Source organism: Sceloporus undulatus, chromosome 6, assembly GCF_019175285.1.
Source record: "Sceloporus undulatus isolate JIND9_A2432 ecotype Alabama chromosome 6, SceUnd_v1.1, whole genome shotgun sequence".
Classification (NCBI taxonomy): Eukaryota; Metazoa; Chordata; class Lepidosauria; order Squamata; family Phrynosomatidae; genus Sceloporus; species Sceloporus undulatus.
In genome coordinates, this window is record NC_056527.1 from 103,682,729 (window position 1) to 103,707,428 (window position 24,700).

The 24,700-nt window shown below is 42.8% G+C and overlaps 2 protein-coding genes across 5 annotated transcripts in view; one reads left to right on the forward strand and one right to left on the reverse strand.

Moving 5' to 3' along the window:
• Window positions 1-3,198: 3,198 nt before the first annotated feature.
• LOC121934261 (integrin alpha-D-like) lies at window positions 3,199-17,209 on the reverse strand. The gene is made up of 7 exons (XM_042474595.1): window positions 17,054-17,209; window positions 15,239-15,316; window positions 14,680-14,807; window positions 13,399-13,544; window positions 11,575-11,725; window positions 7,337-7,487; window positions 3,199-3,588 (listed from the first exon to the last, which is right to left on the reverse strand). Exons 1-7 carry the CDS (start codon window positions 17,205-17,207, stop codon window positions 3,413-3,415), a joined length of 984 nt encoding a protein of 327 aa, XP_042330529.1. The 5' UTR covers window positions 17,208-17,209; the 3' UTR covers window positions 3,199-3,412.
• Window positions 17,210-19,050: 1,841 nt separating this feature from the next.
• Window positions 19,051-24,700, forward strand: part of ACP4 (acid phosphatase 4) — a 16,125-nt gene continuing 10,475 nt past the window's right edge. For 2 of the 4 annotated variants that reach the window (XM_042474584.1, XM_042474587.1), the window contains exons 1-4: window positions 19,051-19,359; window positions 21,548-21,857; window positions 22,633-22,728; window positions 23,173-23,259. In XM_042474584.1, the coding sequence (XP_042330518.1) occupies window positions 21,729-21,857; window positions 22,633-22,728; window positions 23,173-23,259 (312 nt within the window). In that variant the 5' untranslated portion in view covers window positions 19,051-19,359; window positions 21,548-21,728. Of the gene's footprint in view, window positions 19,360-21,537; window positions 21,858-22,632; window positions 22,729-23,172; window positions 23,260-24,700 lie in introns of those variants that run through there. The other 2 variants (XM_042474586.1, XM_042474585.1) reach the window with 2 other exon arrangements.

Genomic DNA, 24,700 nt, shown 5'->3' on the forward strand with positions numbered 1-24,700 from the left:
AAACAAAAACAATGGCCAAGGCGGATGTACATAAATTCTACCTTAGATAATGAGGAATTCAAAATAAAGATTTCCCATATCTTGGATCAAACACTGATCAGAACGGAGACTGCAGTCAATAAACCAGAAAATGCATGGGAATGGGAAGGGCAGCTATGAAAGAGCCAGAAAAGATCCTAAAGAGTAAAGATATATAGCTCAGCACTAAAGTCAGGAATCATTCATGCCATATTATTCCCCATTGCCGTGTATATCAGATATGAGAGCTGGACAGTGAAGAGAGTGGATGAAAATAAAATTAACTCACTTGAGATGCTGTGACTGCCTCCTATAGATTCACATAGGATCCCATGGACAGCCAAAAGGGTCAACAAATGGGTCCTGGAGCAGATCAAGCCGGAAACCTCCCTGGAAGCCAAAGTGACCAAATTGAGGCTGTCATACTTTGGACACATCATGAGAAGAAAGGACTCAAGTAAGAAGAGAGAAAGGCCACATGCCAGATGGATGGACTTTATTAAGGTCATGAGTATGAGTTTACAGGACCTAAGCAGGGCAGTGGAAAACAGGGGGTCTCAGAGGTGTCTCATCCATAGGGTTGCCATGGGTCGAGATTGACTTGAGGGGCAGTTAACAACAAAAGGAAGAGCATAAATACCCTAAAGATCCCATCTGATCGTGGAAGCAAGGCAGGATCAGCCCTGGTTAGTACTTGGATGGGAGGCCGCCAACAAATATCAAGTGCTGTAGGCTGTATTTCAGAGGAGGAAGGAACTGGCAAGACCATCATGCCTAAGAAAACCTGTGACATTCATAGGGTTGCCATAAACTGACAGGCTTAAGGCACATATACACACCTACAGTGTCCATCTTCCAGGAGGTGACTTGAAGGGCAGAGATTAGGAGGCTATGTTAGTTGTGTGACAAATATAGCAAGGGACAGGGAAGTCATTCAGGGCTTTTGGTTTCCAGGTCAGTGAATGAAAGCAACACTGTGGAAATCATCAACCTCCTTTAAAAACAAAATTGGTTTACCACCACCATCCCTCCCTCTAATTATGACACTATTTAAATTTTAAAGGAAAGTACATTCTGGGAGGGGAAAGATGCAGGAGTGTATGTTTCAAACAAATGTCTATAAGGAAAAATACACACCTTTAGCTCAAGAAGAACCCTCTGTTCTACTTTTTAAAACTATGGTAAGCACTAAGGTTTGTAGCTCCTATTGGTTGCAGGATTGTTAGGCTGTTGTCTCTGGTGTTTAGATTCCTATACATTATCAAGAAATATGTCCACATTTTAGGATGAAGCTGTAAACAAAATTCAGTCTTACTGAAACCAAAATCCATCAGTGATACCTTTATTGGCCAACCAAAAGACACAATATACTTGTTGCAAGCAAGTGCATTTCAGTTGACCAATAAAGGTATCACTGATGGATTTTTGTTTGTATTTGTTAAATGGCCAGCACAGCTATCCCTGCATGTTTTCAGTCTTATTGGTTAACATGAGATTTCCAAATTCATTAAGTTCGACCCTGTCAACAGATTTGGCAGCATTTGGGTGTGTGGAAGCAGCCTATAGTCCTCTCAGTGGCAAGTCACACTCAGCCCATGCTCAGAGACCATCTTGCCTTTGTTGGTTAGTGTGTAATGTGTTTCTAATTCAAATCATTGGGGAAGTGGGCACTGAATTTCTATCCAGACAAGTGCTGCCATTGCCTAATTGAAAGGACTTGCTCGATGAGATGAAAACGTCAAATTGTTCAGCATCCAGTCATGCATACTGGTCTAAAGAAGGAAGACTTCTCACAGTATAGTTCCTTGTGTTTTGCCAGTTATTACCACCTCTGCTTCTGCTTGTTCATTTCTTGAACAATTGGTGCAATTTGTACCAGTTTCTTAGATCTGCCCTAGGGCTCTTCCAGAGTTCTTTTAAAACCAGGGTAGGGCTTGTTGAAGTGATCCTATAGTTCGAAGGACACATTTTCTCCCCTTTTAATTTTTTATAAATTGGATACTGTAGGTTGCTAAAAAGACACATAAAATGGGTTCTAGAGTAAATCAAACCTGAACTCCAGATAACTAAACTGGGACTGTCACACTTTGGAGATATCATGAGAAGAGATGACACATTAGAACAGACAATAATGTTTGGTAAGGTAGGAAGCAGTATGAAAAGAGGAAGACCACATTCCAGATAGACTCAACCAAGGAAGCCACATCCTTGAGTCTGCAAAACCTGAGCAGGGCTATTGATAATAGGGCAACTTGGAGGTCTCCCATTCACAGGATATAATACATTAAAGTTAACTTGATGGCAGTCAAGAACAAAAACCTCTAAGCAGCCCATAGGGCATGGATGCAGTGGCGTCACTAGGGAGTGCAGGGCATGCAGACAGCCCTAGGTGACATCTTAAGGGGGGTGACCACCACCTCAAACATCTGCATTTGGGCAGTAATGGTCTATGGCTGTGATACAGTAATTGCCTGTATCTATTTGAAATCCTGGAAAGATGGTGAGTGGGGTGAGGCTCAGAATGAGGAGAAAGGAGAGGCCCATTTTTTTTAATAAAGTTTAATTTTTTATTTTTAAAATTAAAATTTTTAAAAACATCACATTTTACCAAATTTTCACTTTAATCACATAACACAATGTGTATGTAATCACATCTATTCTGTGTACATGATATTGTACAGTGGGACCTTGGTATCCACTGGGATTTGGTACCAGGACTCTCCATGGATAGCAAAATCCAAGGATGCTCAAGTCTCATTAAATACAATGACATAGTAAAATGGTGTCCCTTACATAAAATAGCAAAATCAAGGTTTGCTTTTATGAATTTATATAATTTAAAAAAAATTCAAGCCGTGGATGCTTGAATCCGTGGATTAAAAAATCCGTTGATATGGAGGGCTGACTGTAATTTAAAGATAAAATTTTAATTTTGCTAGTTGTTTTATGTCACAGTTGTTACCATTACATTTAGTGATATATGGGAATTATGATTCATGAGTAACATGACTACAATAAACATTACTAAGGGTTCTGTATGATGTGGTATAGAAAGAGAAAGTCAATGGAGGGGAGTAGCACCATGAGTTACCACACTGGGTGACGCCAACCCCAGTGATGCCACTGCATGGATGTGGGTTTAATTGATTGCCACTGAGTAAGAAAAGGCAGAAACAAGGCTGGAGAGTAGGTGGCTTTATTTGTATCAGCATCCTATAAGAGGCCACATTAAAAGGGTTAACTTTTTTATTGGATGAATATGCAACCAACAAACAAATGTTCTTGACACACAAACTCTGTCTTGCCATTTCTTGGAGCTTCTCATGCTTCCCCCTCTGCCTCTTGTTTCCTGCTTCAGATCACCTTGTCTCCATCTGATAGTTCAGGACACATTCTAGATAGGGTGCCCACATTTCCCTTGTCTAGCTTCCAGCAAATCCAGCTTTGTTTTGACCAGATCTAGGCCTCTCAGCACTTGTTCCAGTTTCTGCAGCACCTGGGGATCAGGCTGCGTGGTGCAGGTGTCCGTCGACCGCGGTGGTGCTCTTGTTGAGTGTGGAACTCCTAGGCCTAGAAGATACAGAGCAGAGTTTCTTGTCACCATTGTTTCCTCTATTCACTTTAACCCTCCTCTAGAGCTTGCCTTGGAAAATGAAAACTGCCAGGGAACTGATGTGACTACTGGGAACTGAGGCTGCATCTGTATTTCAAAAAGAATGCTGCTTTATTTTATTATACTTTTTACTGTATTTATACCCCGCTCTTTAGAAATCCTTTCAGTGCAGTTTACAAATTCTTAATTAGACAATTCCCTACCTGCAGACCTACAATCAAAAAAAGACACAAAAGGAGAAGGGAATGACAGTGGGGAAGGGGTTTGACACTGCTTTAACTGCCATGGAATCCAGGGGTTTGTAGTTTGTTGTAGCACTAGAGCTCTCTGACAGAGAAGGTTAAACATCTCACAAGACTACAAATCCCAGCATTCTATACCATTGTGCCATGGCAGTTAAAGCGGTGCCAAACTGCATTATTTCTGCGGCGCAGAGGCAGTCTGAGACACGTATAAAGTTGCCACCATTTCATAAGTGCATGGTTCTTATGCCTTGAAGAGCTGAGTAACAGCAGGAAATAATGAATTAGAGCCACTGCAATCCCTGCTTGGAGGAGGTAATATGTGTATTCCAGCCAGACTGCTGACTGGTGCTGGTGACAAGCGAGAACAAAACCTTCTTGTAGGTACATCTTCACCAGCAACTAGTCTGCTTCTAAGCACAATTCAAGGTGCTGGCTATGACCTACAAGCTTATGGCTTCCATCCAAACTATCTGAAAGATTGATCTCTCTTGTATAAACCACCCTGAGTTTCCAACGCTTCAAGGGAAGGCTTTCTCTTGAGTCCACCATCCTCAGACACATTTGGTTAGGTCCCTTCAAACGGCCTTGCTGATGGGCTGTACCCAAGCTATGAAACCCCTTCTGCAGGAGGCTAAGCTGGAACTATTCTCCTGCCAGCAGGCAAAACCCTTTTTATTTAGACAGGATTTTGGCCTGCCGGCAGCTTTTAATAGGAGAGTATGTTGTACTTTCCACCTTTTTGTTATGTTTCAAAAAAATGCTTTTAAACTTTTAATTTCTATGCTTGGTTTTAGTGGGATTGCTTATGTAATTTTCTAAAACGATCCTCCAATGCTGCTGCTAATTGGTTTTTAGTTGTTTTAATTGACATTGTAACCTTGGATTCTGCACTGAGAGAAAGGTGAAAAGTTAACTAACTGGCTAAATAAATAAGTGTTTCAATTCTTGCTAGCCACATTGCTATTAAAGGCACAGGAGCCCAGCAAGAAAAGGGAAAAAAGCCAGCTCTGTGCATTGGAAACCCTCTACTGTTCACTTATGAAGCCACCTAAGCCAATGGCCATGACCTCATATTGTGGTAGTCATTTCCCAATGTTAATTATAAAATACACAAATAAAGCAATATTAATAATAGTTTGTAAACAAAACTGCAAAAGATAGCTCAAATTAAAAAAGTGCCCTATATTTTTGCTGCCAAGTTATGCCATCAGAGTGCTGGTGCTTATGTATGCAATTGAGGAGTTACAAAATTATGAGCTGAACTGTATTTTTTCCTGAGCCAGAATATTTGATTCTTCAGCTCAGTCTTTCAAACTTGTCATCAGAAACTGTGTAAACAGTCTGCTAACTACTGACAATCAGGAAATCAATATAGTCCACAGGGTCAATGTTATCTCTTTTCTTAAATATTGTAACAATTCCTACATTTCACCTCTTGAGTGAATTACTTGCCTGTTGTAAATAGCTGTAAAAACGTAGGATACTAGTTCAGATCACTGTCCAACATTAGGCTTCATAAGTACTAGCAAGCGAAAATAATTACCATATTTTGCATCTTTACATTTTTCAAGCAGACTATAAACTGCTCTATAAGTTTTGTGGAAACCAGTGTCCACAAATTCATCTGTGGGGACTCTCATTGGATTCCTAACTATTTCTGGTTTACTAGCATTAGATAGGTTGCCAAAATGAGCTTCCCAGCTTCCCTTTTTAAAGCCATTCTCTAACTTAACATTTGGTTGAATACTTTCCCTTCTTATTAGATTCTAAGAAGTTTGAACATTTTTGTGCTGCTTGTATACAATTAATCCAATATGGTCTGGTGACTACTTTTTTCTTTTCTTCTTGCAATTTTTAAGTATCTTTTAATTCTAGAAAAAAATCTAGACCTTGTGGTGCTCTGGGGTTTTAATTTTGAGCAATGTCCTCTTTAACATTTACATGAAGCCGCTGGGTGAGATCATCCGGAGACATGGGGCGGGTGTTATCAGTACGCTGATGATACCCAAATCTATTTCTTTATGTCTCGGACATAAATAGACTTAATAGACTTAAGCTGAATCCAAATAAAATGGAGGTACTCGTGATAGGTAACCCCAATCCGGGTATGGAGATATGTTCGCCAGTTCTAGATGAGGTTACACTTCCCCTGAAAAACTGTGTCCGCAGCTTAGGGGTGCTCCTGGATTCGTCGCTTCAGCTGTCTTCTCAAATTAATGCGACAGCCAGGAGTGCCTGTTATCAGCTTCAGCTAATATGCCAGTTGCACCCCTACCTGGAGCAGCGGGACCTAGAAACGGTCGTACATGCTCTAGTAACCTCTCGTCTTGATTACTGCAATGCGCTCTACATGGGGCAACCTTTGTGCCATGTCCGGAAGCTCCAATTGATACAAAACATGGCAGCCAGACTGGTTGCCAGAAAATCCAAGTTTGACCATAGTACACCTATTTTAAAATCATTACATTGGCTGCCTATTAGCTTCCGGGGACAATACAAGGTGTTGGTTATCACCTATAAAGCCCTACATGGGCTGTGTCCAGTCTACTTGAAGGAACGCCTCCTGCCATACAGTCCTTCCCATTCACTCCGATCCTCTGGGAAAAACTTCTTACAATCTAGAAAGACCAGACTGGCAGTGACCTCCCGGAGGTCCTTCTCTGTCACCACTCCAAAAACTTGGAATGACCTGCCGGAAGAAATTCGCCAATTATCCTAGCTTGAGGCTTTTAAAAAGACAACAAAAACCTTTCTCTTCTGGCAGTCCTTCCCCGATTGATAATGTCCAGAACCAGTTGAATCCCCCTTTTATTATTTTTCTTATTTGTGGTTTGTTTGTTTTTAATTTTGATGTATTGTTATGTACTTTTTAACCATCTTTTACTATTTAATTTTATAGTTGGGAGGGAGGGTTGGGTCGGGGTCGTGTGGGGCTTGTTGTTTTTATTGTTGTATATTATATAAACTTTGCTGTTACTTGCCTCGATCCTCAAAACGGAAGAGGGGGAAATAAAAAAATATTTTTTATTATTATTATTATTATTATTATTATTATTATTATTATTTAAGTGACACTTTGGCTTGTTTATCTAAACTAGGGCCAACTCCACACAAGACAGGAGCCTTGTGGATTTCAGAAAGAAAATCAAAACTGGTGAAAAAAACACTGATGTGCTCCTATGTTGTGTTCTCCAAAATATCCCAGTGTGGTTTGATGGTGCCCAGTGGCCCTGAATCCTGACTAAATAAGTTTTTAATCTAACATTAAAGCAGGAATGGAATGGAATAGTTTGGAGGAGAACACAACTTATGGGCTGTCTGGGATCCACAACAGACATACTCTACATTACAAAATTTTGTTGCAGGTATCACATATATTAATGGAATACATTCTTGGACATGCGGAATATGCAGACCCTTTCCTGATTTATAGATTTCCCCAGCCTGCAAATCCTAGTACCGTGACTGGCACAAATCTTCTCTTTCAGCTGCGTCTGGATGTCCCGGAGGCCGGAGAAGTGTCTCACAACAATAACATGGTCTGTTATAGGATGGGAGCCAATGGAATGGAGCTCCCTCTGAGCAGTTTTGCTTGTGAATACCAAACCAACCTGCCAGAAGAAACAAAGTGATTGAAGGTGAATGCAGTATGGTTTAAAGGAGGGGGTGGAGTACAAATAAATAAGCCAGTGGAGTTCACATCAAAACCCAAGCTAACTCCCAGTAACATGATGCTGGTTGATATGGCTACCTATATCTAAATAAATAATAAAAATAAAATCTTTATTTTTATCCCGCCCTTCCGGAAAGATCAGGGCGGCTAACAAAAGTGCAACGAATGCACACAAATACAGTTAAAAACAATCAACAACAAACAACCATACAATAAAAATAAAAGCAGGAATAAAAGCCCCGTCGCCCGTCCTCATGGCCACGGAAGAGGAGGGGAGGCCCACAGGATCTTAATCGGGGAATGCCTGCTTAAATAGGAAGGTCTTAAGATCCTTCCTAAATTGGGCCAGGGTGGTAGATGAGCGGAGCTCAGTGGGCAGCGTGTTCCAAAGGGCTGGGGCAGCTATAGAAAAAGCCCTTCTAGACGTAGAAGCATGCTTGGCCCCAGGCACCTTCAGCAATTGCTGCCCAGACGTTCTGAGGGTGCGAGGCGGATTGTATGGGGAGAGGCGGTCCTTTAGGAATCCTGGGCCCAAGCCATTTAGGGCTTTATAGGTGATAACCAACACCTTATATTGAGCTCGGAAGCGAACAGGCAGCCAGTGAAGATCTTTAAGTACAGGTGTTATATGGCTGGTCCTGGACACACCAGTGACCAGCCGGGCTGCCATATTCTGTACCACTTGAAGCTTCCGAGTTTGGTATAAGGGTTGCCCCATGTAGAGTGCATTGCAGAAATCCAATCTCGAAGTTACCAGAGCATGTACCACAGTTTCTAGGTCCCTCCGGTCCAGATATGGGCGCAGCTGGCGAATCAGCCGAAGCTGGTAACAGGTGCTCTTGACCGTCGCATTCACCTGAGCAGTCAGATGAAGCGACGAATCAAGAAGCACTCCCAGACTGCGCACAGAGTCCTTCGCAGGGAGCGTGACCCCGTTTAGGACAGGTGGAACCACAGCCATTCCTGGACCGGGGGAACCCATCACCAGTACCTCCGTTTTCTCTGGATTCAGCTTGAGTCGGTTTTTCCTCATCCAGTCCATTACTGACCCCAGACAGGCCTCGAGAGGAGAGACGCCATCCCCGGTCACTGCATCAGTCGGAGACATAGAGAAAATAATCTGGGTGTCATCAGCGTACTGATAACCCCGCGCCCCATGTCTCCGGATGATCTCTCCCAGCGGTTTCATGTAAATGTTAAATAGCATGGGAGACAGAATGGCTCCTTGAGGGACCCCGGTTTTAAGGGGCCTCTCGTCGGAGCACACGTCCCCCAGCTGCACCATCTGGGACCTCCCAGAGAGGTAGGACCGGAACCACTGAAGCACAGTGCCCCCGATCCCCACCTCAGCCAGGCGTCCCAGAAGGATACCATGGTCTATGGTATCGAAAGCCGCTGAGATGTCCAAGAGCACCAACAGGGACACGCTTCCCCGGTCAGCACTCAGACGGAGATCATCGACCAAGGCGACCATGGCCGTCTCAACCCCGTGACCCGCCCGGAAGCCAGTTTGAAATGGATCCAGATAATCCGTTTCATCCAAGACCGACTGAAGCTGGAGCGCAACCGCCCTCTCGATCACCTTCCCCAAAAATGGTAGCAGGGAAACAGGCCGATAATTATTATGTACCAGGGGGTCAAGGGAGGGCTTTTTTAGGATCGGTCTTACAATGGCCAATTTAAGATCCGATGGAAATCGCCCATCCCTGAGAGAGGTGTTGATAATCCGGCGTAACAAAGTGGTTACTACCGGTCCCCCCTGGGCCGCTAACCACGAGGGGCAGGGATCAAGAGAGCAGGTTGTTTTCCGAACACTTCCGAGGATCTTGTCCACATCCTCGGTACTCACCAACTCAAACTGATCCAGTATAACATGGTCCACGGAGGCTCTGGACACTTCTACCTCTGGTTCTGCGATAATGTCAGCGTTCAGACCTTCGCTTATACGAGAAGTTTTATCCACGAAAAAGTTGTTAAATAAGTCACAGCAGGCCTTAGAAGGTTCAAGGATCTGGTTCAGGGCGGGAGGGAGCTGAGTTAGCTCCCTGACCACCCTGAACAACTCTGCCGGACGCGATTCCGCGGACGCAATGCGAGCACCATAGAACGAATTCTTTGTTGCTCGCACTGCCTCTCCGTAGTCCTTTAATAGTCGGTCCAGGAGAGTCTTGTCGTCTAAGCGAAGGTATTTCCGCCAACGGCACTCTAGCCGTCGCAGAACCCGCTTCCTTGCCCGGAGATCTTCCGTATACCAGGGCTTACGATTGGAAGCAGGCCTGAGAGGGCGCTTGGGAGCGATTCTGTGTATAGCCCCAGAGAGACCGGTATTCCAAATACCGGTAAGGGCATCAACAGAGTCGCCGTCATTTCCAACCGCGAGCCCCTCTAAGGCTTCTTGGAACCTCTCAGGTTCCATCAGCCTTCGAGGGTGGACCATCCTAACTGGTCCACCACCCCCGGGGGGGATCTGGGTAGAAGCCTTGATTTTCACCTCTACCAGGAAATGATCCGTCCATGACAGGGGGGAAATATTAACTATTTCCGCCCACGGATTTTCCGCATCCGAACAGAAGACCAAATCGAGAGTATTACCCGCACGATGCGTGGGACCCTGTATCAACTGGGACAGGCCCATGGCCGCCATGGTCTCCATGAATTCCCGAGCCGCACCGGATGGAACATAGCTGGCCGTGAGGGAGATGTTGAAGTCGCCCAGGACAAGGAGCCTGGGCGTCTCCAACATCAGTTCAGCAACCAGCTGTGTCAGCTCGTTAAGGGAGTCAGCTAATGCACGGGGTGGCCGATACACCAGCAGAATCCCTAGACTGTCCCTAGCCTTCAGGGTCAGGTAAATACACTCGAAGTAGGTGGTCTGTCGGATGTGGTTCCTGGTGAGGGACACGGTGTTCCTATGTTCCTATCTAAGAACATATAGCCTCCAGCTCATTACAAGTAGAAACAAGGGACCAACTTAAAACACTCCTGTGCTCATCATGGCAAAGATCTTAACTAATTTATGGTGTTGTGTGCCTTCAGGTCGATTCTGACTTATGGTGACCCTATCGCGGGGTTTTCTTGGCACATTTCTTTAGAGCAGGTTTGCCATTGCCATCCTCTGTGGCGGAGAGAGTGTGACTTGTCCAGCCACCTAGTGGGTTTCATGGCTAAGCAGGGATTCGAACCCTGGTCTCCAGAGTCATAGTCCAACACTTGTAACATTAAGCCTCACTGGCTCTCTACCTGATTTATACCCACTCCTCATGCATTCCTGTAGATTCTAACCATCTGTTGCATGTGGAGCAGGGTAGGCAACTGCGGAAGGCTTGCTTCCATATTAGCCCTCCAGGAGACCTTGGAGGGTCATACCCTATTTGGTTCCCAAATGCCCTCAAACTTCCTTTAAGAAACATGGTGCATCCTTACCATGTTTAGCAGCCTCCCTGGGCCACTAGAGGGCATTTTGGATCATTCTGAGGTAGACTATGTTGAAAAATTTTGCAAAAAAGTTGTTTTTGACTCCTACGAGGTCCGTGTGTGTGTGTATGTGTGTGTCCCGACATGATGGAAATTAACTGCAGATCCTCTAGACAGAGGATATTATGGGACATTCTGAAGCAAAATAATAATAGTAGTAATAATAATAGACCCACGGGCCAGGCTTTGCAAAGCTTGGAAAGGTACTTTTTTGAAAAATTCCTAGAATACTCTTAGCCAGGATAACCACTAGCAATGTTACCCTTGGAGATTCTGTGAGGATGTAGTACCAGACAAAAAGCAACACTTCCATGTTCTGGCTTTACAGACTGTATTCATTCACTGTACAATATCCTCTTAAATGTTCATTATTCACCAGGGAAAACATCCTTAAACTTTTCTTCTGTTTTTGGCCATCTTTTAATTTCTTGCCGCTGCTTCGTTTTGTGTGTTAATATGATATTTGTTGTCTTCCAACTAAAAAGAAAGATGGGGTAACAAAATGTGCAAGTACGTAAATAAAAAAACACCTTAAGTACATTACTCCTTACCCCAATTGCAAAGCGTGTAACTCTGGCTCTATTGGCTTCCTCAATAACCTCTCCATACTCCAGGGTGTCCCCAAACTTCTCCCCATCTGTCAGCACCACAAGGAACCTCTTGGCTGTACTTCGAGCACCTTTCTGTGTGGTGAATAGCTCCCTTTTAAATAGAGAAGAGAATTAGCTGCAAGGAAACACAGCCACAGTGGTAGAGTTTCGTGGTATACCTCTCCACAGTGGCAACAGCTGATGCATCCTGACCAGAGGTGGTCTACTTCACCTTTCACAATTGTAACACTTTGATCTCACAGTCACTTTAACTACAATGGCTGCATTCTATGAAATCCTGAGATTTATAGTTTTGTGAATATGAAGAGAAAAGCAGGGCAAGCCTAGTTAGAGTCAGCCAATCACAGCCTTTACACTATTGCAAAGTGGGGCCTTTGAGGAGTCAATAACCTAAAGCAGTGGTTCTCAAACCTTGGTCTCCAGGTGTTTGGGACTTCAACTCCTACCATTCCTGACTGTGGGCCAAGATGACTAGGGCTTTTGGGGGACGAAGTCCAAAATACCTGTAAAACCAAAGTTTGGGAATGGGCGACGTAGAGGATTGGCCAGAAAAAAAGGTTAGATAGGGGCTGTGCAGACCAGCAGTTTGAGCCGGGTTAGAGGCGGAGTCAGGGTGTAGCACCAACATGGCGCACACCCTTGCTCTGCCTCCAGGGTGGTATGACACCATGTGCTGCACCACCCACCATGCGGCATCAGGGCACTCCTCTGGTGTTGCGTACACACGACGCAGTGCCAAAGGAGCGCCACCAAGCCGCGGCAACACAGCTATTGCATCCCTTTCCAGGGCACAAAAAGGAGCCGCTTTTTGTGGCTCGTTTTTGCCCCCTGCAAAGGCCAGATCGGGACCACAGCGTGCATCAGATATACTACTTCAATGGGAGACTGCCAACAAATACCAGGTGCTGTCGGTTATATTTCATAGGAAGGAACTGGCAAAACTCCCTCTGTGTATTCTTTGCCTAAGAAAATTATGTGAAATTCATAGGGTTGTCCTAAGTCAACAGACGACTTGAAGCACATACGCACACATGTGCACACACACACACACACACACAGGGCAGTCAGAGATGGGGTGAAGACCAGCTAGGAAAAAATAAATTTCTAATCTCTGAATAGGGTTTAGGGAGCTGGCAATGTGGAGAGTTCATGTTCACTTTAATTGTCATACAATATATCTTTACTGGTTTTATTTTTTACAGCTCTTTCTGACTGTTTTCATTTAAGAACTGAAAGGGGAAATTGGCCACACTTTACCATAATGAACTTATTGATCAACATTGTCCAGCATAGTGGTCACCTTGAGGCTTAAGTACCACATTGAGGTGACACTCAAGGGATCCTGAGGGTAAAAAGGCAAGGTGAGTGATAGGAGCACAGGGGTTGAAAGTATGGGGCCAATCTAGAGAGGGTTCCTTCACAATGAGGTATTCAGTATTCTTTTACAGAGAGTTCTAGTGGCTCACCAAACTACAAATCCCAGGATTCTGTAACTTGCTACCACATACTGCCACCATACTGTCAGGTATGCTTTGATTGAGAGTTCCTGCATAGCAGGGGGTTGGACTGGATGGCCCTTGTGGTCTCTTCCAACTCTATGATTCTACAACAAAGTGATATCAAAGTGCTAGAACTGTATATGACACCAACTCCCATTTATTTGCTTCCCAGCCTCCACCTTTGCAAATACTGCACATCTCTCTGTCCATCTGTATCTCTCTCTTACACACACACACACCACTAGTTAAAAGGAATGATACGCACAGAGCTTTCTTGATCCCACTGGCTGTGTATGAGGAGCCTCCTAGCTGATGAACCTCTCTCATGAGGCGGTCAGGGTCTCGATTTCTGTGGAAATGTCTGAAGTCAAAATGTTCCTGAAAGCGATTAGAGAACTGCAGGAGAGAGAACTGAAGAGGATGGAGAAAGATTAGAGGGAGGAACAGCTTCTCTAAATTTCTGTAGTATTTATTTGTTTAAGTAACAGTGCCACACAAGAGGAGAAATCTGCTTCTTAATTTCTTCAACAACCCACGCACCAGTCCTCTGGATCAATTTCTTAGGTGCCACTAGTTCTCTCCATTTTGGATTATATCCATCCTATTTCCAGTTTAGGACTAGTTATTTGGTTCCTCAAATAAATTAATATTTGGTTCCTCAGTCTCTATGGAGATTACCACCAACTCAGCCACCTGAAGTGGCCTGCCTCAACCAGAGTAATGGAACACTAGGCCTGAATAATGGTGTGTTTTCCAGAAATGTCCATTCCACTCAAGGCCTAGGGAACCAAACCTGAGAGGCCACATCACACTTAAGCCTTTCTTGCAGGGCCAGGATGTTAGTGAGGTGTCCGCAGGAAGATATATTTCATTGTCATAATTGAAGCAAGATTCTGATCAACTTCTGCACATGAAATGGAAGGAGCAGACAAGAGATTGTTATTTGAGCCTTCACCCCAATCAGCAAAATTCATTGAGACAACCCTGTTTAGAGACTGGCCTTGAAAGCTCACATCTTACCCAATGGTGTCAGCAGGGTTAGTGTCACCCCAGTGTGGTAACTCATGCTGACCCCAACCTCCCTCCTCCACCAGCCAGGCTGCCTCTGCCAAGGTGGGGATGAGATGCTGGTGCTGCTGTCCAACAACCCCTTCTAGATCTGGTGGAATTGCTGGCCAGGCACAAAAGGGAGACTGTGGTGGCAGGGGCGGCAACAGACTCCTTTCTTTTTGCAGAAAGTGGGGATTCCATGGTTGCTACTACTGCCACCACCGGCAACTCTCTTCCCCAGGCCAGCCAACAGCCTCACCAGACCTAGAAGAGTGTCAGGTGCCAACAGCAACCCACTGCCACCAGTGGCCGCAGAGGTGCCCTGGTTGGCGAAAGGGTGGTGGTGGTTAGGAGGGGTCTTGAGATGGATGGTGAGTTACTGCTCCACCAGGTGTTCACCCCACTCTGATGTGTCACTTGAGGTGGTCCGCACCCCCTAATAACACCCCTGACCCCACTCAAACCCATCCCCTCTTATGCATCTCTCCTCACTGACCTGCGTATTTTCAGGAAAGCTTTTCATCATAAGAGCAATAAACAACTTGAACTGCATGAATTCTGTAGGCCGTACAGTGGTTGAACCATCAATCAGGAAGGCAATGTCTCGGGCGTCATTGGGACACACTGGGTGGGTGAGAAAGACGCAAAGTGGAGTAGCTCATTCCAAAGCAAAACCATTTCCTTCCATTGCCATGACTCTTAAGCTTACCAGCGCTCCGTATGAGCCAAGATTCATTTATATTGCCACCTTTATATTCCACCTTTCTTCCAAGAAACTCAAGGCATCACATATGGTTTTCTTCCTCCTGCTTTTATAATCACAACAGTTTTGCGAAGCAGGTTAGAAGGAAGAGAAAAGAATACTAGTCCAAGGCCATCACCTAGTGAACTTCCAGTCTGACATTCAAACTCTTTATAAGAATCTTATAGGTTTTCTACTTTAGTTTTTGAGTCATAATAAAAACTTTGTCTCCACAATTTCTCATTCATGTAATAAAAACAGATAACATTGCCCGACTCTCCGGCTCCCAACTTTATCCGCAACCCTTACTTACATTCTTTTTCTGGGTTAATCTGGGAAGGCACAGCAGGATCCAAGGCATCAGTGAGATCAAAGACATCATCAGCAGACCCTGTAAAAGATGAAACCAGGGTAAAATGATAATACCAAGGAGTAGAGACTGCAGGGCACAGAAATGGCCAGTGGAAATCTCTTTCGTGGGGTTTCATGAAAGAGAGAATGGCAGCGGTGTGGTTACCGGTCTGGAGGCAAGTTCTGACTGGTGATTTATTGATCAAGTAGATCACAAAGCTCACAAAGGTCCAGATACCAGAAGAAATATGAAGTTGAGAGTGAGTGTATAAAAATAATGAAGGAAGCTAACAGCAAATAGAAATTAATGTAAAAGAAGGTAGAGATTTATATTAAAAATAAAGGAATTAATGTTTTCTTTGTAATTGGTTGGAAGACACAGCTGATGTTGTGTCAGACAGGTGGTAAAAGGGAAATTGTGAGGGAGTAATGACCATGATAGAAATATTTGTATTTGAGAGGTAAGCAAAATAGATGTTTTTGATTTACATGAAGGGAAGACTAATAGCAATAGATTATTAATAAAGACTACTAATACTTTGTTATATATATATATATGTATATATATATATATATATATATATATATGATTATTTGCTAAGGATTATATCTTTGATTGTAAAAGATTTAATTTAATGATTAATATTAGCAACATAAAGAGGCTGATGTTTTTTTTCTTATATGAGAGAGGTATTGATGGCTCTCATAGTTTAATGTAGTTTAATAAGTAGTGAAAGTCTTGAAGAGGTCTCATCCACAGGGTTCCCATGAGTTGAGGTTGACTGAAGGGCAGTTAATAACAAACAACAAATAGTTTAATATTGTTTAATAACTGCTAAAGAGATTATTGGAAGTCACTTTTATCTTTCCTAGTCCCCCCTCACACCATATGTGTATATACTATTTCCTCTTTCATTCTTTTTTCTTTCTTTCTATTTTCTCTTTTTATATTAGATATTGTTGTTATTCTGTTTTTATATTTCTGGAAAATACATAACCTGGACTGAAGCCATCCATATAGGACCATATAGGTCATAACAAGCAGTTTGAACAGTGTCCAAAAACAGAGTGGCATCCAAAGGGGCTGGTATAACAAGTTGCATGGTCCCTATAACCAGCCTCAGTTAACACAGCTTATATTAATCAATTTACACAGCTTACATTAATATACAAAGGGATCTTGTAGCATTGTCTCACTGAGACTGTGAGAGAAAGAAGCTTGTAGAAGCTTTCCTAAATCCACTCTTCTTCGTCTTTTGTTTTTCAGTAGCTCGTATTAATGTATATTCTCAGCACAGACACCGTACTTGAAAACAACTTGGCAAAGAATCTAAATCCCAGAGAAGCAGCTTAGAAATTTGCCCTATGATAATTTTAACAAGGAATGAGCTTAAAAAGGCTAAAAAAATAACTAAATAGTATAGCTAAAGACAGGTCACAAAAGGGACAGTGGCCCTCTATTATTATTATTATTATTATTATTATTATTATTATTATTATTACTATTATTGTTGTTGTTGTTGTTGTTGTTGTTGTTGTTGTGTGCTTTCAAGTCTTTTCCAACTTATGGTGACCCTAAGGCCCTATCATGGGGTTTTCTTGGCATTGGTTTCTTCAGAGGAGGCTTGCCAATTGCCATTGCCTTTGCCTGAGAGAGTGCGACTTGCCCAGTGGGTTTTCATGGCTGAGTCAGGTTTCAAACCCTTATCTCCAGAATCGCAGTTCAACACTCAAACCACCCACCTCAAAAAAGGACATTTGGGGTCTCTATACTGACCTGCTGCTCCAATGAAAAAGAGAGTGCTGATGATGATACTAAACAGCCCCATGGTGGGTCTCAAAATCCTTGCCTGTCTCGGAATGAGAGCTGAAGTTGTTGTAAAAGCCCTTGTAAACTGGAGACCAGAAGGGCATTGACCAGGAAAGGGCATCTGTTCTGGTGGGGCAGGAAGAAGCAGCCTTGCTTTCCTGTCAATAGCAGCACAGTCGGATGTGCAAACATTTGCGCCATTAGCCCTTTGAACTCAGTTGTAGTAAAAACACTAAGACACTGGGGAGCAGGTTTCTAACAATAGTGAAACATGGCATCAGCAGTTAGGATTGCCAGATCTCAAAGCCTGGCCCTGAATCTCCAGTTTTTGTGGTCATCTCCAGGCAGGAGACGTATGTCCTCCAGTTTTGCAGGGCTCAGCTCCAGGCAAAAGGAAAGGGCTGTCTAATCTCTCACTCAGCTACATAGCACATCAGCAGCTGGATACAATTTGCAAGGCTTCATCAATTTGCTTGCAAAGACTCTCTGGGATGGTAATGTACAGTTGGCCCTCCATCTTCACAGATTCCTTATCCACAGATTCAACTATCCATGGTTTGAACATATTTAAAAACTATATAAATTCCAAAAAGCACACCTTGATTTTGCCATTTTATATAAGGGACACCATTTTACTGTGTGTGTGTTGTGTGCCTTCAAGTCGTTTCTCAGGTTTTGGCCCAGAAACCTCAGGACAATCCTGAACTGGCAATCCTGAACTAGCAGTGCACCTAGATATATTGGTGTGTGAAGTATACTGGTCATCCCAAAGAGTGCAAATCAACTTAGTTAAATGAGATTTACCATTTGATAACTGATTCAATAGGACCATGCATAAAATGCAGGCCTTAGACTCCAGTTTTTTTCTGGTTTGGGGCATGGTTCTTCTGGTATTAATGCTACATTTCCTCAAATAATCTGACAGAACATGCTTCTCTTTAAATGCCAATTTGTTTATATTTAAATTTAATTTCTTTTAAAAATATGACTCTCACCATCACTCCCAAAAGCTCAAGATAGTTCACAACAAAAACATATATTAACAATGATTTATTTTATTTATTTCATTTATATGTCAGTTTTCTCCCTGGAGGGATCCAATGTGGCTCACAGATAAAATAAAACATACCCTTTACCACTTAAGACAATTTAAGATTTAACAGAGTGGGAATATTCTTATGTTCTCAGGGTGCACCTACATTGTAGAAATAATGCAGTTTGACACCACGTTTTAAGTGCTATAGCTTCATTCTATGAAATCCTGGGATTTGTAGTTTTACAAGGTCTTTAACCTTCTCTGTCAGAGTGCAGGTGCCTCACAAAGTTACAAATCCCAGGATTCTGTAGGATGGAGCAATGGCAGTTAAAGTGGTGTCAAAATGCATTACTTCTACAGTGTAGATGCACTCTCAGGCTCAGGGAGAACCATATTCTCTCCTAAGCTTGTGACTTCACTGTAGCTTTCAGAAAGGCAAGGTGTGTTAGGAGAATTTAATTAATATATTAATTTCAAGTTTATTGTTTACCGTTTGAGCATTATTTAATATATCACATCCAGGTTCACCATATAATTGTCTTAAGAATTCTCTGATTTTGTTGTATTGGATTTATATTAATTTCTTTATTGGATATGACTAATTTCCCCCACTGAGTGTAATGGGCGTTGTGTAGCCCTGGGGACCACCTGCATTTGAGGCTGTGTCTGGTGGGTTCAGTTACAAGTATATTGAAACATTTTTATCTTTTTCTTTTCTGTTACTTCATCATGCTTCCATCTATTTGTGATCAATAAAGCTATAATTTGTACTTGCGGTGAAAATTTTAACTTGTGTACCCCATTAACTGAAACTGAGTCAGACCTGAGTGGATCAAGCCCTCCAGATCACGGCAGGAGAGAAAAAATGGGGAAGGGAAACTAACAAAGAAAGCATTTATCAAAGAGAAAAGAATTGGTTTTCTTAGTGTTTACTCTTGGCCTAGCCAGCTGGATTCCAGGAAGATATGGCTGTCAGTCCAAGTTGGCTGGCCTGGTGCATTTTCCAAAGGGCCAAGTCCAAAGCAGTATTCCTGGAGCAGGGACTTAACCACCCTCCTATTTCTCCCTCACAGATGCTCATTTTTATTAATAAATGCCGAGGTTAGAGCATTGGGGCTAGCTGATTTTGCACAAGCTGGAGCTGCAGCCTAGATGGTTTCCTCAAAGCTTGTGAGTTATTTGCAGCAGAAACAGTAACGGTGGGGCAGATTGGACCCAACCTATCAAGGGCTTACCGGTAAGAAAAGTGAACATGCTGCAACATTTTTGAAGTTAAAAATTGGACCATATGTGGCCAAGCAACATCAGAGTATATTGTAAAGGTGGCAAAAATTATTAAGAACACACAAACTAGAAGAGAGTGCAGCAGTTTGCTTTTGCTTGAGCCTACTGGTAAGAACACTCTGCCCCTCCTCTTCTCTCCCCTCTGCTGAGCTTTATTGTTGTGTACCTTCAAGTCATTTTCGATTGATGGTGAACCTATCCATGAACCTATCCTGGAGTTTTCTTGGCACGTTTCTTCAGAGGGGTTTGCCATTGCCATTCTCTGAAGCTGAGAGAGTGTGACTTGCCCAGTGGTTTTACATGGCCAAGCCAGGATTCGACCCTGATCTCCAGAGTCCAATGCTCAAACCGCTACACTGTGCTGGCTACATACTGAGCTACTTGAGCACAAACTACTTTTGCACTTTGAATTGTTTGGCGCAGCAGAAGTAAGCTGAGGATAAAGGGAAAAAATAAGAAAAGACAGAAGCAAGGACATCTGAAAAGGAGCTGAAAAAGTGGGATGGCAGAGGATTAATCAGGAATAGGAAATGGTTGTGGACTAGTACCTTTGGTGACCCTATTTCCAATACTTGTTTTAATTTTTAACTTGTTTTAGGAAGCTTTGAAGGCATAGCAACTTGTGACTCAGCTTACCTCTATAAGGTTTTCTAACTAGCAATCCCAAATAAGAACTACTGCTCACTGTGGGTATTAATACCCTTATAATCTTTTGGAACATAGTAAGCACTATGTGTGAAGCGTGTACTCATTAGCCTGGCAAAACATTCAGGGGTTTGCCACCTGAGTTAGATGGCTGTTATTTTTCAGCTGCAGAAAGACAAATATTTGGATTCTTTCCTTGCTGACACTTTAATGTGACCTAAGGAAGCCAATTCATTCATCATTTTAAACTCACTTCTGTTGGCAGAGCCGGTACAGTTAAAACACAGTGAGCAGTAGTTCTTATTTGGGTGTCAAACTGCATTAATTCTGCAGTGTGGCAGCAGCCCAAGTTGAATCCAGGTGTATCTATGTTGATGTTACACCACAGGGCCTGTGGACCTCTCCCTTGAAATAGACTTTGAAGATCTGATGTAGACCAAGGAGAAATCCAGTTCAGTTCCTCAGAGAGGAAGTATTTGGATATAGTCCTGGCCTTGCAAAAATTTCCTTTTAGCACTACAACTCCCAGGGTCCACCAGTTGGCATGGAGACTGGTAGCATTTCCAACTTCTGGCACAAGCATATCAAGGGCCGCAACATATTCTCTCCATTGATCTGGCAGATACAATGAGCTCTTGGTATTCCCTGGAGCTTGGTTCCAGGATCCTCCGTGTATACAAAAATCTGTGGATGCTCAAGTCCCACTCAATACACTGGCATAGTAAAACAGTGTTCCTTATATAAAATTCCAAAACCAAGGCTTGGTTTTTGGAATTTATATATTTTTTGGAATATTTTGCAAGCCATAGATGCTTGAATCCATGGATATCGGTAGATAAGTGCCAACTTTATTAACGACAGAGAAAGGGAGCTTGGAATAGTTATTATTTTGGACAACTACTACTCCAGTCCTCAACTACCATGGCCACTTTTTGGAGGTGTAGTTCAAAAAAGTAAATTTTAAAAGTTCTGCTGGCTGGTACTGTATTGAATTAACGCCATTGTGTGTCTTACATAGTAGGTAGATCCTTAGTGTCTGTGGAAGTCTGTGCAGCTTCAAACATGGATTTCTGCCTGTCATCCTGCCCTTTAGAAACATAGAAGCTTTGGCAGGGGGACAAATATGGCAAGCCTAGGCCATTGTTATCTTGCCAGAATTCAGTAATCAAGAATCCACAAACGAAACTCTTGACAGGTAATGATGAGTCTATCTTGCCATTCCCCCCACCTTTTACAACGTTCCTGTGCCTGTAATGGCTGTTGCAGCAGGGGGAAATCCATCAGGTAATACTCTGATCCTATATCTCCCATACTAGAAAATCTTCCCCTTGTGAATTTCTGTCAGTCAGGCAGCTGCTAAAGGTGTAAGATCTTAGCCAGAAACAAACATAACAACTAGTTATTACATGCCAGACTCTGAAGATTGAATGTGAAAGACGTAATGTCTTGGTTTGGGACTTGTAATAATGGGTACTACTATCTCTCCGCTTTTGCAGGCAATTTGGCAGGTGTGTGTGTGTGTGTGGTGGAGGAAAGCATATTATACAACTGGCCTCTCACTCTGTGGTGGTGTCTGCTAAATCTAGCTTGTCAGCAGAGTGGAATCAAAGACAATTACAAGGTGTGAGGACGGTGCCTATATAACAGAAACATTTTCCCTCCTTCCCCTAAACAACCATGTCCAGGAGGCAGAACCAATTCAACACCATGAGACTCTCTGAAACTCTTGCATCTTTAATGATCTGCATCCACAATAGTCTGCATTTTACTGCAGGTCAAGAAAGGACACTGCGCTTCGTGACATTGGTATGCAGAATTAAATGGCAATTATGACAGTAACTGGAATTGTTGGGGTTCTCTGGAGAAAAAAATAAGGCAAGCCTAGTTAGGCCTTTACCATAAGAGGGCTTGAAGACAGAGTTCCTATTGGTTTTGGAAGGGGTCTGATATCTACTGGGGGCATCTACACTGTAGAAATAGTGCAATTTGACACCACTTTAAGCACCATGAAAACCAGGGATTTGCAGTTTTACAAGGTCTTTAGCCTTCTCTGCCAAAGGGTGCTAGTGGCCCAAAAAACTACACTGGTGCAATGGTTCTGTAGTTACCGCAGCCTTTTGTGCTTCCTTTTTTTTGGGGGGGGGGGGATGGGAATGCATTTTGATCTCTTTCATCAACAGATAAATAGCAGAGGGGAAAAAAATGAAATATACATTTCTGTCCACTCATTTGACAGGTGGGGGTTAAGAAGTAGTTTGAAGTCTAGAAAGATTCCTGGGGAGGTTCCAGATGGACAGCTTTGAGGGGTAATGCTACCAGTTGAAAGACATTGTACAGCTGTTCTGTCTCTCCTCCACTCTCTTTCATTAATGTTTGTGGAAAGAAATAAAAATCTGGAAGAATCAGTGGGAAAACAGGGAAGGATTACAAGTGGAGGCATGCCGTCATCTGGATCCCCATAAAATTATCTGATTGATGCCAAGTGATTGCACAAGAACAGCCCCTTCTAGAAAAAGCCTTGGTGGATTATTTATTTGACTATCTGTATACCTTCAGTATGCAGTCCTCTCTTTTTTCTTAGATATATCGACACGGTGACCGGTCCCCCCTTGGCACATACCCTACAGATCCCCACAAAGCAGCAGTCTGGCCACAGGGTTTCCAGCAGCTCACCAAGGTGGGGCCTGGTGTGTGTGTATGTGTGTGTGAAGAGAGGATGGATGTTTTTGTATTCACTTTGTGTCTCTGTGCATGTGTGTTTGTGTCTATCATTCAGGCTGCTGTCACCTGCAGAATTAATGCAGTGTGACACAATTTTAACTGCCATGGTTCTATTGTATGGAATCTTGGGATTTGTAGTGTTATGGCACCAGAACACTGGCAGAGAAAGCTAAAGATCTCACAAAACTACAAATCCCAGAATTGCACAGCATTGAGCCAGGGCAGTTAAAGCGATGTCAAACTGCAGGGTAGATGCAGCCCAAGGAAGAAGAATGATGAACAAGACTGGTACCTCAACTTTACATGATCCTTACTTTGGCTTTTAGTTGGAGCAGACTTATTTTTGAGATGAAGGAAGGTATTAATCTTGTGGTTTTTGGCCTTTTCCCCATACTTCCAGATAGGTATTTTGCAACAGAAGGCGCTTGGAAGGTTCCTGAGGGAGAAATACGATGGATTTTTGAGTGCTGCCTACAAACCACAGGAGGTAAATATCTGTTATATGCTTAATAACATATTACATTCACAACACCAGCTCCTATAAATTTCCAGGACAACAAACAAATATAAATACAGTAAAACAAATGTAAAACATGGGATGATCAAGATATTTAAAACTTTTTAAAATTAGCAGAAGCACAAATGTTATCCAAAACCAGTAAGAGCTCAGCTTTTTAAAAGCTGGAAACAAAATCAATTAAGAATAAAAACTAATTAAACCACCCTGGAAAGTAAAAACACTTTCGTGCCAGGACACCTGACAAATATCCCAGGGAGGATTTCTCAAAGGTGAGGCGCATAGCTTAAAAGGCTTTCCCCTTTTATTGTTACCACTTATATTTCAGAAAGCCAGGATCATCTATTGATGATCTCAGCAAATGAGTGGACTGTTACAGAAGGCAGTCCAGAAGATATGTGAGTCCCAAGTTATATTGCACTGCTGTAGCTCTGATCTCTCCCTAGAAATACATAGCAGCACATTCATCTACCTCTCCTTGTTCAGCATCTTGAGAGTGTTTCTAAGAGAAGACAAAGAATTATATTTGCTCTTTCTGCCACAGTACTACTTGCCCTTGAAATTTACTGCTCTTTTGCCAGGACCAGCTCTATCATTAGTCAAGATAAGATCACTATACATTCTAATTGTCCTGATTTGGCAGGTACAATCCTCTGCCCTTCCACTTTCTCATCTGCTTTTTTTTAAATGCCCCAATTTTTTACTTCTCATCCTCTTTTCCTCCTTTGTCCAAAGTAAAAATAGTTTGTACTTAGTTAACTCAACAGGGGGAAAGTAGGGGTAGAATGAAGCCCTTCCCAGGAGGTTCAGGCAAAAACAAACTGCTGCAGCTTTCCTAGTTTTTGTAATTCCTCATTGGTAACTTTTACCAACCAAGCTCCAGAACATTGGTAGCTCTAGCATGAGATTCCAAAAATATATGTGTAGTGTGACTGGACCTCAAATATAGTTCTGATTCTCCTTCTTCCTCCACAGTATACCTTGGCTTGCTTGCCCTTACTAAGCCTTGAGTCCTTCTACTTCATATCTTGCTTTCTGACAATTTCCTCTTAGACCATGGACTCATTTCCTTAAAAGAAGACAAGCTTGGCCCTAGGGTTGTGGTGGCCAAGATAGGGTGGGAGTAAGGCTGACCCAAGACGTTTTACAACCTGAGACAAAGGACATGATGTGTTCCTCCCATTTCATATAACAAACGCCCAGCTGGATTGGCAGATTATCTTTTTCTTCACTACTGGCAAGTGGAGAGTCCTCTCCTTCATGACATTGAAAGCAGTAGGCTAGTGCATGGGGCTCAAGAAATCTTCCTCTAATACCTTGCTACTATTCCCCGGCATTCACACTGTAGGGCAACTGCCTTAATATGCCTAATGGTAGGGCTAGCCCTGAATGAGACATATGGTTATGTCCA

Bases quoted from the DNA above. Each gene is read 5' to 3' on its own strand.
- LOC121934261 (XM_042474595.1), bottom strand. From the start codon at position 17,207: ATGCCCTTTCCTGGTCAATGCCCTTCTGGTCTCCAGTTTACAAGGGCT. The intron at 7,488-11,574 runs GTAAGGAGTAAT...TTCTTCTGGCAG, and splicing joins TTACACGCTTTGCAATTGGG to GTTGGTTTGGTATTCACAAG. The intron at 3,589-7,336 runs GTACTAGGATTT...TGTATCTTCTAG, and splicing joins GAAGATTTGTGCCAGTCACG to GCCTAGGAGTTCCACACTCA.